The following is a 16,939-nucleotide window of genomic DNA, read 5'->3' on the forward strand; positions in this document are numbered from 1 at the left end:
GGGGATGGAGTGAGCCTGGCATCCAGCTCTGCCCTTGGGTGAACCGAAGGTTCCAGCAGGCTAGGCTGCAGGGAGGCTTTGAGCGTCTGTGCTCAGAGTCATGGGCAGCCATGGAGGAGTGGAAGCAGGTAGGGCTAAGATCAATATTCTAAAGAGTCATTCTAGTCCCGTGTGGAGAATAGACAGGTGAGGCAGTTCAGTGCCCCAGGGTCAACACAAAAAGACTGTTCCGGAAGTTCCTGCAGGAGTCCTGCGGAAACATGAAGGCAGCCTGGGTGAGGTTTGTGCTATCTCTCTCTGCCCCTCTGTTTATCGCTGACTCTCTCTCACACTGCACACAAGCCCTCTGTTCTCAATCACCCTTGGGTGCCCATGTCTATCCTTGTCCCCAGGGCTGGAAGAGGAGTACCCCTGGGTTCAGCCCAAGTTAGATGACATGGGCTCCCCCGTGCGTCCCATGGAGCCTGCAGGGGTCCAGGGTCTAAGGAAAATGATTGGATGGGAGCCCAACAGGCAGACAGGAGGAGCCAAGGAGGACGTGCTCCCTGAGATCCTGGGATACAGGCTCATGGAAAAGGAGGTCAGGCATCTGGAGCCCAGCAGGTGAACCCATCAGTCAATGCAAGGAAGCCTCAGTGAATCAGCTCATATTTATTGAACCAGAGTCTATAGAACACAAGGTGTAGGGAAGCAGAGCAATCTGAAATATCTTCTCCAGCCTCACCCCCAGCTGAAGAAGACAGCGAGGGTCAGAGAGTCCTGTCAGTTGGCTCCAGGCTGTTTCATCTCCTCACACACCGCAAAGTTCCTTGGCCTGTTTCTGCCTTCTTGTTTCATCCTTTTTTCTCTCTTTCTTTTTTTAATCAACCTCTGTTCCTAATCCACACTTGGATTTTCATGGAAACTTCACTGGTCTCTCAGTGCACTGTGCACTCAAAGAGCACCTGGTGACTTGTCACCTGTTCCATCCACTGTGTTGTCATCACCACTGCTCTCACCAGCATCATCACCATCCTTGTCATCAAGAGTCGCTGCCTGAAGATCTACATAGACAATTCTCCATGCAGACATACAGATGGACACAGGGACATGAAAACATACTCAACATCACTAATTATTAGAGAAATGCAAGTCACACTACAGTAAGTTATCTCCCTTACAGCAATCAGAGGGGCCATCATCTACATCTACAATGCTCTGAGGCTGTGGAGAAAAGGGAGCCCTCCTCCACTGTTGGTGGGAATGTAAATTGCAGCCGCCATAGAAGACTACATGGAGTTTTCTTAAACAATTAAAAATAGAGCTACCACATGATTTAGCATTCCCGCTTCTGGGCATATATCTAGAAAAAATTAAAGCTCTAATTTGAAAAGATACATGTACCCTGATGTTCATAGCAGTACTATCCATAACGGCCAAGTTATTATGTTAACCTAAAGGTCTGTTGACAGATTAATGAATAAAGCAAATGTGGTACACTTGTACATACCATGGAATACTACTCAGCCATAAAGAAGAATGAAATAATATTATCTGTAACAATATGTATGGATCTAGAGATTACTATACTGAGTGAAGTAAGTCAGACAAAAACAAAGATGTGATATTAACTTATATGTGGAATCCAGAAAATAATACAAGTGAACAAATGAATGGAAACAGACTCATAGACATAGAAAATGAATATTTTACCAAAGTTTTGGGGGGACAGATAAATTAAGAGATGGGATTATCAGATATACACCAGATAAAAAAAGGGCCTGCCTACTGTTGTAGCATAGGAACAGTATTCAATATCTTGTAATAAACTATAATGGAAAAGAATAAAAAGAATATAGATATACACATGCTGAGATGTTCTGTCGTGTCTGACTCTCGGCAACCTATGGACTGTAGCATGCCAGGCTCCATTGTTTATGGGATTTCCCAGACAAGAATGTTGCACTGGGTGTCATTTCCTCCACTATGGAAATTCCCTACCCAGGAATCAAACCTGTGACTCTTGCTTAGCAGACATATTCTTTACCACTAGCGCCACCTGGGAAGCCCAGATAAATACATAGATACCTGTATGATTGAATCACTTTGCTGTATACCTGAAATTAACAGAATATTGTAAATCAATTATCCTTCAATAAAACAAACAAACAAAAGAAGTCACTGCCTAAATAAGATACATCAGCTAGGGCCAAAGTGAGTTGATGTTGGAGGTGAGGTCCAGAGACCACCAGCAGGGGAAGACTCTTCTTGCTGGGACATCACAGCCTGGGGAGGGTGATAGGGGAGCCCCTGCTCCTTCTGGATCCCAACAATCCTAACTCTCTGACTTTTTCCCATTTTCAACCCGTTCGTATACCTGGCCTCTCATTGCTAGTTCACCTGCCTCTCCCTTTATTCTGCCTCCAGGGTCATCTTTAGTCCAAAGGAAGTGGTTTCTGGTGGGAGGGGAGTTAGGGGGAAAATGGATGCATGTGTGTGTATGGCTGAGTCCCTTTGCAGTTCACCAGAAACTGTCACAACACTGTTAATCGGCTATACTCCAACACAAAGTAAAAAGTTCTTAGTATGAAAAAAAGTGGTTTCTCCCTGCTTCTCATTCTCTCGTGCCCCCTCCTCCCTTAATGCAGGCTCCAGGCCTCTTCCTTCTATCGCCTACATCCATCCCTTCCCTGCTGTGCTCAACCACAGAAATGCCAAATTCCTAACCCCCAGCTTCATTAATGTGGTCTCCCTCTCTTTCCCTCTAACAAGGTACCTCTGCACGTTAGCCCCTCACGTGTCCCTGGACCCTGCACTGCTCTGGGGATGGCTAAATCAGGTCCTCCTGCAGATTCTCATAAATCTGGGTGAGCTCCTCCAACTTCCTCTCCAACTCCCATGCCTGCCGCCTCAGGCTTTCAGCTGTTACTCTCTTTGCACGATCGTGGAACTGCTTTGACTCCTTCACCAGGAAGGCCACATCCACCAGAAGGAGGACCCCTGCAGTGGCCAAACACGTGATCTGGGTTCCTCTGGTAATTTTTAAAGGTGTGGTTTTTAAACCTCCCTCTATGTGCTGGATGGCCGGGCCTGAGATTCTCCCAAGGCTCATGTTAATGTTTGCATTGGCTGCAGAGCCAGGGTGGGCTTTGCCTGTCTCCATGGCATGGATGTTCATTTCAATGCATTGTATAACTTCTGCGACTTTCTCTGTTGTGGGGATACCCTTGAGTATCTCTAGGAGAACCTTCCATTTCTTGATGACACTTGACATCATGTGACTGGCTTCGGTTTCTGCTGACGATCTCTTCACATGTTCGATGATACTGGTGGACACATGGGTCACAGCAGCTGCTGCTCCCAGCCCTATCCCAGTGGCCAAGAGCACCACACTGGCCCCCGCTGTCACGGGTGCCAGAGCCAGGCCAACAATAGTCAGAATACTAGACACAGCACCAGCGCTGTGGGCCATCAGGTTGGAGATGGTACATCCCTTGTGCACCTTGTCAACCTCGTCTGCGAGCTCGTGGAACTTGCATATGAACTCCTCCAGCTGCCGTTTCACCTGAGGAAACTTAATCAGAAACCTCCTCCTGTCCAGCTGCTCTTTGGTGAGTTTTTCTTGGTTCTCCTCAACCAAGGCTCTGTTCAATTCCTTCAGATATTTGTGTAGTTCATCCGCGTCTTCCCTGTAACAATGAAGGTCAAGGGATTAGAAAGGTAGTTTGCTTGTCTGTGAAATTGGCTCCATAATATCTATTCTACATAAACACAGATATGTTACTATCAATCAAATAGAGAAGAATTTTATAAATGTAAACATTTCTCTTTCAACCTTAAACACATTTCATACTTTAGATGCTCCATCTTGACATAGCTAAACTTGGAATAGGTAAACAAAAGTCACCTTAGGATTCTTGCAACTTAAGAGAGGTATTTGAGAGAATTCCCAGGTGGTCCAGAGGTTAAACTCTGCACTCCCACTGCTGGGCTTGACTCAATCCCTGCTTGGTGAATGAGGATCCCCAAGCCATATGGCTCAGCCAGAGAAAAGGTATGTGGTAAAGACGTCTCACAGGTGGGTCAACACTATCACTTCGAAAGAGTCTTTGGAGTGGGAACTCCACAGATAAACAAAGACACGTAGCACTGGAGGAGAAAACCTTCACTCAAGGGCCTCGGTGTGTAGTGAGAAGTCTCCCTGCTCTTTGCCCTTGGCTACTGGGAAGTGGTCCTGAAGCCCCTAGAATTCCAGCTGATAGGCATGTCCTTGCCTGCCTGGGCCTTTGGCCACTGGTCAGCCTGACAAGGTGATGAGTGACCCAGGGTCTCTGGGTCTCATGGTGTCAGTTCTGCCATCTGGTAGAGCTGGACACTAGGGCACGAGTCTGACCTCCAGGAGCGGCTGGAGATGACAGGTCAGGGTAATCTGGCTTTTAAGCAAGGTGAGTGTCCCTGATGGGCAGTACTCCATGCATCTTGTCACACACCGAATCCAGGTCAGTACGTGTCCTGAGGACAATGGGAGCTTCGTCTGTGAAACCTGCCCAGACTCTGCCCTGTGACTGGTAGGAACTTTTCTCCTTCCCTGTAGTAAACTGTAGGTGGGATCATGAAGCCTCCAGTGAGTCTTGTCCATTCTATAGGGAATTCTAGAATCTGAGAGTTGTTTTGGGGATCCCCTAAATTTGCCATTGAAATCAAAGTAAAGGCAGTTCTAGCACTGTGCCTTTACGCTTTGCAGATTGACTGTCTCTATGACTTAGAATTTTTTAAACCCCAAAAGTCAGAGCTAGAAGCACCTTATAATCATTTGACCTGCCATCTGCTGTCTTCTAAACATTGTGCCCTTGACCTTCTCAGTAGAGGGTCACGGGATCTACCCACTGCCCCAGCTGACAGGGAAGCAGGAGATGTGCTGTGAGTCCTGGTTTCCCTTGGACTCTCCAGCTCACCTCACTGACTCCTGACCTGTTACCCAGCACCCTCAACCGCTCAGGGGTCACCAACATAACTCACAATTTACCTGGTGACAGCTTCACCTGCCTGCACCCCAGGCTATGTGAAATTTTGTGGAACCTCTAAAGATTCAAGGGACTTGAGGAAACACCCATCTGAACGGCTGAGCCTGAGGAGACCGGCACTTGCACAACTGGTGGAGGAAGCATTTTCCTCTTGGGAGGGGATGCGTGAGGCTTCTCAGAATCCCTCAAATGACACACAGTCTCAGCCACTCATTGTGACACTGGAGGGCTCACTGAGCCACACGGCCTTCCCACTGTCAGGGGGACTCCACGTAGACTAGAAGAGGATCCCAGATGGAGTGAGAACCCAGGTCCAAGGCAGGGTGTGTAGACACAGTCACCCAGGGCCCTTGAGCCCAGCATGAGGGGATCCAATCAGGGAGGGAAGAAATGTCCCCCCTCCCACTCAGGGGACCTCCGCTAGGGTCACAGTCCCTGCAGTTCTGTGTCCTCAGGGCCCACTCTCCTCACTCTAGTCCTGGTCCTGCTACCCAAGCCTGCCTACTAGTCCTTCAACCTAGACCCTCTGTTTCACCCTGACCCCTGGGTCTGACCCTGGTGCAGGCCTCCCTGGTCCTTTGGACAAGATGATTGCTCTTAGTTTCCCACCTCTGACCCTGCAGTTCACTCTGAGGCCATCACCACAATCCATCAGACTGAATTGCTATTCCTGTTGGAAACAGGACAGATCTGATATTCAAAGTCTTAAGCCCACAGACCCACAGTTGGGCAGGGCTAGATCCAGGATCCCACCAGCTCCTCCAGTTCCTCTCTAGCCTCTCTTCCTTATGGGCCAGCAGGATATTGTAGGGTTGGTATAATTCCTAACATGGGGAATAGAAAGAAAGTAGGCAGAAGCCCAGGACACAGATGGTGGTGTCAGAATTTTCTAACTTGTCCCAAAGGAAATTCTGCTTGGTTCTCATCACCAGAAAGAAGACCCTTGACCCCTGTCTCTTCCCAACAAGTTTTTTAAGTGTTAATATTGACTGAGTTCTTACTCTGTGTCAGTCCTTATGGTAAGCACTTAATTGCATGCTCGCAGTGTCCTCACACTAAAAATGAAAAGATGAAGAAACTAAAGCAGACAGTAGCTCAGTAATTTGTCCAAGGTCACATAACCTGCACCTTCCTTGCAGGTTTCATCTCTTCTCAACCCAGGATCATTCACTGTCAGCAAATGACATGGAGGAAGCATTCCTGATGGGATCTTGAGAAGGAACATCCTTGACCCCAACAATAGGGTCCTTCCTGGAGGAGGTGTGCCTGCCAGGAGGAAGCTAGCCTGGTGCTGGGGGATGTGGGTGACCTTCCTGGTGCACGTGGGCAGGTTACCTGGACAAAGTGGCCTCAGTCTTAATTCTCTCTAGGATTTTATTCAGCAGGAGGAGCAGTTCCTTTCTGCTCAGTATGTCCCAGAGACATTCAACGACCTCCTCCAAAAAGATCTCAATATCTAGATGAAAGACAAGGGAATAAGATTAGAAGAATTTGTGGTGGAACATAAACGTTATTGAGTATAAAGTAGTTAAAATTCATCTTGCTGAGCAGCAGTTACCTAGGGTGCTCTTGGTGAGGTCACCTAGGGTTATGGATGGACTGTCCCCCCACCACCCAGTTTGTATTGAAGAGTTAATCCCCGGGTGACCTTTTTGAAATAGGGCTTGTAAGGAGGTTAGGTGAAATGAGGTCCTATGTGGGATTCCCAGGTAAATTGATGTCATATGTGTTATTCCCAAGGAGTTCTATTGGTAAAGAACCTGCCCACCAATGTAGGGGATCTAAGAGATGCAGGTTTGATCCCTGAGTCAGGAAGATCCCTGGAAGGTTGACATGGCAAGCCACTCCAAAATTCTTGTTTGGAGAATCCCATGGATAGAGGAGGCTGGCAGGCTGCTGTCCATGTGATTGCAAAGAGTTGGACATGACTGAGCAACTGAACACACACACACAAAGAGAAGAAAGAGCAAGTGTGATCTGTTAGTTACCACTTCCAGAATAGACTGGCAGCAGCCTATAAATGAATGCTTTCTTGTCTGGGCAGTGAAACAATTGAATACTGATGTTAAACGGGATTAAGAATGTAATGACTATAAATAGCCTCAGATCACTACATGGTAAGGTTACTCTTTCATGAGTTATCAAAATCCCTGTGTGATTTCAGAGATCTGGAGGTTATGGAATTGCAGCTAAGATATTAGTGGCCAGGCTATGTATATGTGTGTGGCATGGGACTTGAAATAAAATGTGTTTCTTGGTAAATGCACACAAAGAGGCATTATTCTTATTTCACAGAAAAGGAAAGTGAAACTCAGACAGGAGAATGGACAGTCCAAGGCCACAGAGCCAAAAGCTCTGAGGTTGAATCCAAAGTCAAGTGTCAGATATTTCTTGGACATGACTTGAATCCTCTTTACATTTAAAACTCCTGTGATTCGTCCATTCTACTTTATAGAACACAATGGGGATTCTTTGCAACTCATTTTTGGTGATGAGCATGCAGTAGTGTATATAGAAGTAGAAATATAATGTTGTACACATGAAACTTGGAAAACATTACAAACTCATGTTACCTAATTTTAAAAAAGACTTTAGGACCACATGTCATTGAGTAAAACTACCATGTGAGAGGATTCCTGCTTCTGACCACAGACTCTAGGATGGGCAGGGGAGGGGATCAAACAGGTGGAGGAGGGGTGGAGCCAATATGATCCTCATCACTCCTCCCTTCCAGGTGGGAGTTGGCAAAGGCCAGACTAGGTCTCAGTGCAGGGTCCACTGACCCTTGCAGAGCGGCTGGGCTGGTGGCTGGGCAAGAGCTGGAGGACACAGCTTCTATGGTGGTGCCCCAGGGTCTGGGAGCAGCAGGAGGTGAGGGCCAAGGGAGAGAGCAGCAGAAGCTCCAGTGATTCTGGAGGTCCTCCTCTCCCAGGCCCGCCTGGCCTTGGGAACTCCCATCTGCTTTCCATGCTCCGCGTGTGCTCTCCCGGCCTCTGCTCTGAGTCACTTGCTGGGTGCTGGGAGAGGCAGGAAGGAAGTCAGCACCTTGGTCATGGATCCTGAGCAGAGGGCCGGGAAGGAGGCTGTGGGCAGACTCCAGGGTGAGGGGAATCTCCTGGTCTCTCCTGGAAGCTCAAGGATGTTTATCCATCCTCTTCATGGTACTTGATTCCTTGGAGTTTAACTCAGCCTGGAAACACCACCCTCACTTCTGGGTTACCAGTAGGAACCTTCCAGAGAAGAGGCAGCTGACTACCTGAGCAGTTTCCGAAGTTTTCTGAGCTCATGGTGGCAGCAGGGGCTCTCAGAGACCTCCCTTCAACTCCTTGTCTGCGTCAGGCTGGAAGGAGGTGTGACCTCACCCCTGGAGAAGAGAAAACAGACTGTGAGCTCCACTGTGAGGGTGCAGTGGCTGCAGGGAGCAGCAAGGGCCAAGTTCTCTGGTGCGTTCCCCTTGGTGGTCACCAGGGCCTCCAGGGACTTAGCCCAGTGTGGTTCTCTGTCTCCTGGGCTCTGCTGGTTGTTAGTTCAGCAAAGATATTCACCTCCTACAGTTTCTTCCAAGCCAAGTCTGAGTCCTGCTCTCCTGTTGGGGCCCAAGGAGAAGGTCATCAGACAGGAGACAGACATCTGTGAAGTTATAGGAACAATCAAACCAGAGAGTAGAAGAACAGATAGGAGGTGATACTCCGGAAATGAAGTGAGGTTGGGACACCTGTGTTTTCAAATTGGTAATAACTAATATTAATGATAATATTGATCCAGTGTCCTTGACATGCAGGCTCCTGAAACTTACTTAAACTTAGTTCAGTCCGGGTTTTCACGCCGGTGCCAGTGTCTGGACTGGAACCCGAGTCTTTCTGATGCAAATCACACATTTGTGATGACTATGCTCTACCCCCTCTAATATACAAAAATATTTATTTGTGGATATATGTTAATTGGTAAATGACTCTTTTCATTCCAAAATGACGAGCTCCCTGTGCTCAAGTCTCTCCTTGATAAAGTTCCTGGTGATACAGCTCCCAGAGCTCAGGTCTTCCTTGCTTCTGCAAGAGCCTTTTTCCCCAAGGGCCTGGAGTCCCATCAGCCCTGCCCCAATTCCTGTCTCCCGGCTCTCAGTGGCTGAGAAGCCCTGCAGGTGTTCTGTCCTCCTTGATTTCGCTCCGGAATATTGGACTTGATGTAGTTTCTAATCATTTATGTAAATAATAGTGCAAAGAATATTCACCTTGTATAAAACTTCACCTACATCTGAGACTGTATCCTTAAGCTATATCTAGAAGTAGAATTAAGATCAGATGGCATCAACACCTAAATATTTCCATACCTAGAGCCACAATGTTATGCAAACAAACTGTATCAATTTATGTTCACACTTTTACTATATGAGGGTGTCTCTCCTTTCATATATACCCATTCTCTGTGGTCTTTCTTTAAAAATAAGATCATATTTTTATCATTAAATAATTTATTTTGGTTCTACATGTGATTATCTTGCAATGGGAGATGAGGAAGGAAAGCAAGTATTGATGTTTAGTTACTGTATTTAAGAAAGCAAAAGAGCATCTGTCAACTACTCCTCCTGAGACTTGACTGAAATGATAGTAAAGGTATATATTGGTATAATTCCATCTACTGATAAGAGTGCGTGGTTTCTGTAGTATAGTGGTTATCACATTCACCTAACATGCCAAAGGTCCCCGGTTCACAACAAGTGGAAACAACTTCACCTGGGCTTCCCTTGTGGCTCAGTGGGTAAAGAATCCACCTGCAATTCAGGAGGCGTGGGTTCGATCCCTGGGTTGGGAAGATTGGCTGGAGAAGGGAATGGCTACCTACTCCAGTATTCTGGCCTGGAGAATTCCATGGACTGTGTAATCAAAGTGATCACAAAGAGTCGGACATGACTGACCAACTTTCACTTTCACTGATAAGAGTAACTTGTTTTTGTGATCGTTGCTCTGCATTGGTATCAGCTCTGAAACTTTACCAATGGTACCTCATATGTCATTCCATTAGCTTTTTAGATGTGTACCATTGTATCCTCATTTACAAATAAGGAAGCTGACATAGGTGTTACCTGACTTACCTAAGTTCAGAAGTCTTGCCCTTGGTACACTGGTTTGACCCCACTCACTGGGTCAAGAACCCATAGCCTGCCTCTCTTCCCTCTGCTGCTAATAAAAACAAGCATGGGAGCAACAGAAGACCAGAGTCTTTAACAAATATTTGAAGACTCACTGGATGGAGAAGTGATAGCTGAATAAAGAGGAGTGCAATAGAGGGAGAGAAACAGGGAGCGTGTTCACAGGAGAGAAGAATGGTCTGCTGGGCAGAGCCCCAGAGAGGGAGCAAGATGAGTGGGAGGCCAGGGGGAGAGCAGGGGACAAGCTGACCAGCCCCACATCCCATCCCATAATCACAGCAGCCTTCACTCTTCACCAGACTTTTAGAAGGTTACTTGAGAATGAGATGCGGGAAAAAAAAAATTAGATTACGTCTCTGTTTAATTATGGAGGAAGGTAAAGGATACCCATGAGAGAGATAGGTGTGGGATCCAGGAATCAGGAACATCAACCCAGTGGGAAAGGAATCCAAGGATCCCAGCTGGGTGCACAGCAGACCTAGAGAGAAACCAGTCCAGAATGGGATAAGAACTCCAGAGTCTGTGGGGATAGGGGGCTCGGTATCCCATGAGGCACAATTGGAGAGAAATGGAGGAAATGTTGAAGAGAAACAGTGCAAGGGGTGAAGATGAGGACAGTGAGAAATATCAGGAAAAACTAAAGCGCAGGAGGAGAAGGGGATGACAGAGGATGAGATGGTTGGATGGCATCACTGACTCAATGGACATGAGTTTGGATAGGCTCCTGGAGCTGGTGATGGACAAGGATTCCTGCTGTGCTGCAGTTCATGATGTGGCAAAGAGCAGGACACGACTGACCAGCTACACTGAACTGAACTGAACAGCTGAGAAGCATGTGTAGCTCTATGGCACAAGTTAGCTCTTAAAAAATGTATTACAATATCACAAAAAATGTAAACACTTTTGTGTGATTTTTTAAAAAAAGTTTAAAGTAAATCTATCTATGTCCAAGTCCCTGGGAGACTGTTTCAAAACTGAAGTAATATTAATATATATAATATGATATAACTCTCAGATGTATAATATAGTGATTCAAAAATCTTAGTTATATTTCATTTAATGTCATTATAAAATAATATTGATCTTTGTAAATGAATCAGAGTATTTAAATATGTGAAGAAAATGTACTTGTTAATTTAAAAATCGAAATATACATCTAGAAGTTGGGAGCCAAAGCACTGAAGGGAGGAGGAGGATTAATATCTCAGTTTACAAAGCTGGGAATCAAGAAATAGTAGGTCGAGTCGAGAGCAAAAGAAACAAAGATGTAAGTAAAGTGCTTACAAGTACAAAGCTTCCTAACAGAGGATATGCAATTAGTGGAATAATAATATGAGGAGAAGAAGGAAAAAAAAGAAGAAGGGGACAGATATAATAGAAAGTATAAAAATAAATGAAATCCTTATTTTTCCTAATAAGAAGCAAACAAATACTATCAAATTTAAGTCAAGAACAAGCAAAATGCAATACCTACTACTTATTAGCAATTGTGGTTGATGACTTCCCACTTTGCACCAGGCACCTTCCCAATTGCTTGGTATGAATTCACTTCCTTTTAGTTCTCACAATGATCCTATAAGAAAGGAAACTTACACTCAGAGAGGTTAAGTAATTTACTCAAGGCACATAGCTAGTTTAGAGCCAGAATCCAAATCCAGGCTCCTGTCACCTGGGCATACATTCTCACACTATTCCACCTCCCAAAGCAGTAATATCATTTAAAGAGATTGATTAACTATCTAAAGAAGAAGCTTTTCCTTGGAAGAAAAGAGCAGAACCCTGTGTACAAATTGATCTTTTTAACCATATGCACTTAGGACTAGATTGTATTAACTCTAAGATAGCAGAAGTCACTTTATAGTAGTCAATAACTCACAAGATTGGTCTGATTTCTAGTGCCACCACCTTAAAGTTGATGGAAGCAGCTGAATTAAATGCCAACAAGAAGTGTGTGGCTCCTGCTGTGACAACTGTCAGTGTAGGAGACATGTTTGTGTTGATGAATCTCGTTCAGCCAGTTCAGTCGCTCAGTTGTGTCTGACTCTTTGCGACCCCATGAATCGTAGCAAGCAAGGCCTCCCTGTCCGTCACCAACTCCTGGAGTTTACTCAAACTCATGTCCATCGAGTCGGTGATGCCATCCAACCATCTCATCCTCTGTTGTCCCCTTCTCCTCCCGCCCCCAATCCCTCCCAGCATCAGGGTCTTTTCCAATGAGTCAACTCTTCGCAAGAGGTGGCCAAAATTTTGGAGTTTCACCTTCAGTGTCAGTCCTTCCAATGAACACCCAGGGCTGATCTCCTTTAGGATGGACTGGTTGGATCTCCTTGCAGTCCAAGGGACTCTCAAGAGTCTTCTCCAATACCACAGCTCAAAAGCATCAATTTTTCGGTACTCAGTTTTCTTCACAGTCCAACTCTCACATCCATACAAAACCACTGGAAAAACCATAGCCTTGCCTAGATGGACCTCTGTTGGCAAAGTAATGTCTCTGCTTTTTAATATGCTGTCTAGGTTGGTCATAACTTTCCTCCCAAGGAATAAACATCCTTTAATTTCATGGCTGCAATCATCATCTGCAGTGATTTTGGAGCCCAAAAGTATAACCTGGTTCTCTAGTAAAGTAGGCATGAAAACAGAGCTAAACCAGAATAATGAGAGTGAACATGCTTGACTGAAATGCATGAGTGGACTGTAAACAGATATTGTCCAGCAGCATCTTTCCCACGACATGTGCACCCTTGGGCTTCCGTCCCCTCAAAGGAAGGAAGACCCCTTACTGGGGAGGTGAATCCCACGGGCCGGCATCTCTGCTCCTGCAAAGGCAAGGATGCTCTTGTAGGTGATCAGAGAAGTGGTCATAAGGGGGCATCCACATATAATAATAATAATAATAATAATAATAAAAGATAATGATTGCTATGAATATGTTTCATTGAGACAGGCTGAGTCTGTGAAAGGATATGAGTTCATAATAATATTCAAATGAGAGGACTTTAGTAAAGTGTGGCCAAAAAAGAGAGACATAAACTTTAAATGGAATGCTAGTGGTTATGCAGGAGATGCAAGATGGAAGAGATATGGGATCAATCCCTGGGCAGGGAGGATCCCCTTGAGGAAGAAATGGTCGCCCACTCCAGTACTCTTGCTGGGAAACCTATGGACAGAGGAGCTGGGAGGGCTGCATCCATGAGGCTGTGAAGAGCTGGACACACCTGAGGGGTACTTTTCTTTTGTTTTTTTGGTGCAAAGAAGAGTGAATGTGATGGAAATATTCTGTGTTAATTGAATTTAATAATAAGAGGAGTCTTGATGTCTATGGGTATATTCCTCTCTGTTTATTTACACGAATGTTCATAAAGGATTGAGAAAGAAAGAACCCCTGACATCCCGAGGCTGACCTTGTGTAACAACAGGGCGATTCTCTTCTCCTGTTGGATGTAAAGGCTCTCACAGAACTCCAGCCTCACACAGGGTCACCCTGAGAGCAGGAGTGAGGAGCCAGCAAACACCCATCACTGTGCCCTCACCCACACCTCGCCCCCTCCCTTGGCTGAAAAGCACGACTGTTCCTTCTTTGCCCATTACACCTTACCCTCGCTCTAGTCTCCCCTCTCCACTGATGGAGTTACTGAGACCCCACTTGTAGTGCTGCCCCCCATTCTCTGCAGCACCCAATCTAGAGCAACCCCATTTCCTTAGAGCTCCCCCCAAATCCCCTTACCTAAGCTCCACTCCTAGAATCTTTCTTTCTACCCCTTCCTCTGTGATGCCCAGAGGTCTCCCTCAGGAAGACTGACCATCAGCTTGTGTTTAGGGGGTGAGCCTGGTGGCGAAGGTTGGCGGTATTGTCATGTGGATGTGTGAGAATTCACAAAGGCAGGCCCTCCTCCAAGAGGATGGAAGAGGAGAGCTGGCTGGCCCCCTGCCTCCTTCTCTGCCCTGAGAAGCTGCAGGACCCCAGGAGCCAGATCAACCTATTGAAATCATGAAACATGAGAACAGAGTCAAGTTAAAAAGAAGAGGAGGGATCAGGCAGAAGGGCCGGCTCTTGGATAATGACAAACAATTGTAAATGTGTTGAACACTTGACTCATCCTTCGGTCCTTCCCTCCCATTCCTGGCCTGGTCCTGACCCTTGTCTGGGGCCTCACATGGGTGTGGATGTGGACAGTGCTTCCTCTGCTGGATTCCTATCCAGGGCTTCCTCCTCTGTTAGCCTCTGATTGGTCCCTTTCTGAAAAGGCTGTTGGTGGGAGAGGGGAGGACCCCGGAGAAGCCTGTCTCTGCCCAGGTGCCTGGCCAGTCATGCATCCCTCACCTCCTCATGGGCAGACGGATTCTCCCCAACCATCTCCTTCATGTGCCTGCAGCCATGCTCCCTGGGAAGGGAAAGGGGTGTTAAGAAAGTCCCTAGCCGAGCACCCAGACTCTCCCGACTACCCCAGCTCCTGTCTTCCTCACACTCTCTGTCTCCACAGGGCCTGCTGCAGAAGCCTGACACATCACTTGGCACTGGCTGCCCCTCCCCAGGAAACGTGTTTCCCCACTGGCCTCACTATGTGACGGGTTACTAGTCCCTGGAGGCCCAGCTCCAAGCCTCCCTCTGCCACCTTCCCCCAGTTCCTCTCCAGCTCCTCTTGAAGGTCACTCATTCCTGATCATGGTTCTCTTTTTGCTCAATTCCTCCAGGTCTGAGAACCCTACCCACATCATCAGGGGCCCTGTCTGTTCTCTGCTGCTCCTCCAGTCCAGGACCTCTGGGCACCCTCCGCCCTCCTGGGCACAGCCTGGCCAAAATATGAGGGCTGGGACCCCTTCTGGGGACATGAAACCAGCAGCTTCTCGATGACACAGCACAAGCCCAGGTCCCTATGAAAGTTAAAAAGAGAGAGAGGGTAGAAGGCGGAGACAGAGGAAGAGAATGGAGAAGAGGTGGAGAAGAAACTTAAGGTCCTAATCAGTCAATCATTCAAAAGGATCCAGTGTAAACCAGAGAGAAAAAACTGACGGGACTGAAGGAAGCATTAACAGTAACATTGATTTGAGGAAACCTTTCTAAATACACACATTCCACAAGATGTAAAGGAAATTCTGACCTACTGGACTCTTGGAAATTATAATTGCCAATGATCCTGTAAACCAGGTCAGAAAAAACATCTGCACCCACAGGGACAATGGAAATCAGCTTTAAAACCTTAGTAAGAGAATAGAACAACCAATTCCCCAGGAGGTAGGTTGCCCAGGGTCACACAGCTCTCTGTGGGCAGAGAGGAGGCCAAGACCAGGCCTTTGGACATGGGTACGAGGTAGAGGTGGGAATGTGGTAATTTTTTTTTTTCATTTATTTTTATTAGTTGGAGGCTAATTACTTTACAATATTGTAGTGGTTTTTGTCATACATTGACATGAATCAGCCATGGATTTACATGTATTCCCCATCCCAATCCCCCCTCCCACCTCCCTCTCCACCCGATTCCTCTGGGTCTTCCCAGTGCACCAGGCCCGAGCACTTGTCTCATGCATCCCGCCTGGGCTGGTGATCTGTTTCACCCTAGATAATATACATGTTTCAATGCTATTCTCTCGAAACATCCCACCCTCACCTTCTCCCGGAACGTGGTTTTAATAACCCAACATTTCTAGGGTTGTCTCTGCCGGTAAAAAACATAGATCTAAGCTCATGCCCCTCCTGCTGTACTGATGTCTGTAGAGTGTGGCTTTTTATCTTAATATTGCCACACCGGGTTTGCATGTGGACCTTGTGCAGTGAGCCCTTCTCACTTCTTCCAGCAGGGCCATCTTCCCCACAGGACCTCCCATCACCCACATCCTGAGCAGAGGGCCCGGCGAACACAGGAAGCCAACGCCCTTCGACTCCCCGCTTGGTTTCATGTCTCTCTCCAGGCTGCAGTCTCCCCCAGGGCCTGGCACTGAGCCTCCACTCAGAGGCAGGTTTTTTCAACAAACCCTGATTCCTTGTAACTGAAAAAAATCCCCTTTCCCCATCAGCACCAGTCTAGCACCCTGGGGGCAGCATCAAGGTGGCCAGGTCATAGGAGGGAGGCTCTGACTCCCCTGTCCTCCTCCATCCGCTCTGCTTCCTCCAGTTTCCCAAAGTACTGACAACACCCAACGCCCACCTTCCCCCTGGGCTCACTGCTCACGTCTCGGGGGTCCACATCCTGAGCTGAGCCCACCAGGATGGGTGCCGCCCTCCCTCTGCTCTGTTCAGGGGCCCTCGGCTGGGAGGAAGCCCTCAGACACACCTGCCTCCACCTCCAGGCTCTGCCCCTGCTTCACCTGCTGCCATGGCCATGAGCTCACCTCTTGGAGCTTCCAGTTCCCTTCTTTCAACTAGTGACAATTATCCTTTCTTCAGACAGTAGTCCTGAGGATGGGAAGATGGGATGGGCGGGGTCTTACCCACCTGCTTACTCAGGAAACTTCCTCTGTCCGAGTGTGAGCAAGATCCAGTTTTTCACATCTGTGCAGATGCAGCCACCAGCTGTGCATTTCTGCAATGACCACATACACCCTCTGGGCCCAGATATACTCTGGGAAGCAAAACTGAAAGCAAAGCTCTCACTTCTGAGTGGTTCAAGTCAAACAAACACCCGGCCCACCAGGCCCCGCCCTGGGACTATTTCCACCTCCAGCTGACCCCCTTAGAGAAAGAAACCCAGTCCTGACATTCCACAACCTTCTTGACACAGTTCACTCCATCTCAGGCTCCATGAAGGAAGACCAGCCCCCAAGACGCCATGAGTCCCTCGGCAAATCACGG

At 47.1% G+C, this 16,939-nt stretch overlaps 1 protein-coding gene across 1 annotated transcript; it reads right to left on the reverse strand.

Moving 5' to 3' along the window:
* Positions 1–658: 658 nt before the first annotated feature.
* Positions 659–16,683, reverse strand: LOC136170665 (apolipoprotein L3-like). The gene is made up of 5 exons (XM_065939069.1): positions 16,583–16,683; positions 11,627–11,725; positions 8,260–8,367; positions 6,339–6,459; positions 659–3,668 (listed from the first exon to the last, which is right to left on the reverse strand). The coding sequence occupies exons 3-5, from the start codon at positions 8,288–8,290 to the stop codon at positions 2,810–2,812; spliced, it is 1,011 nt and encodes a 336-aa protein (XP_065795141.1). The 5' UTR covers positions 8,291–8,367; positions 11,627–11,725; positions 16,583–16,683; the 3' UTR covers positions 659–2,809.
* Positions 16,684–16,939: the final 256 nt, after the last annotated feature.

The sequence above is a fragment of the Muntiacus reevesi genome, chromosome 1 (assembly GCF_963930625.1).
Source record: "Muntiacus reevesi chromosome 1, mMunRee1.1, whole genome shotgun sequence".
NCBI lineage: Eukaryota > Metazoa > Chordata > Mammalia > Artiodactyla > Cervidae > Muntiacus > Muntiacus reevesi.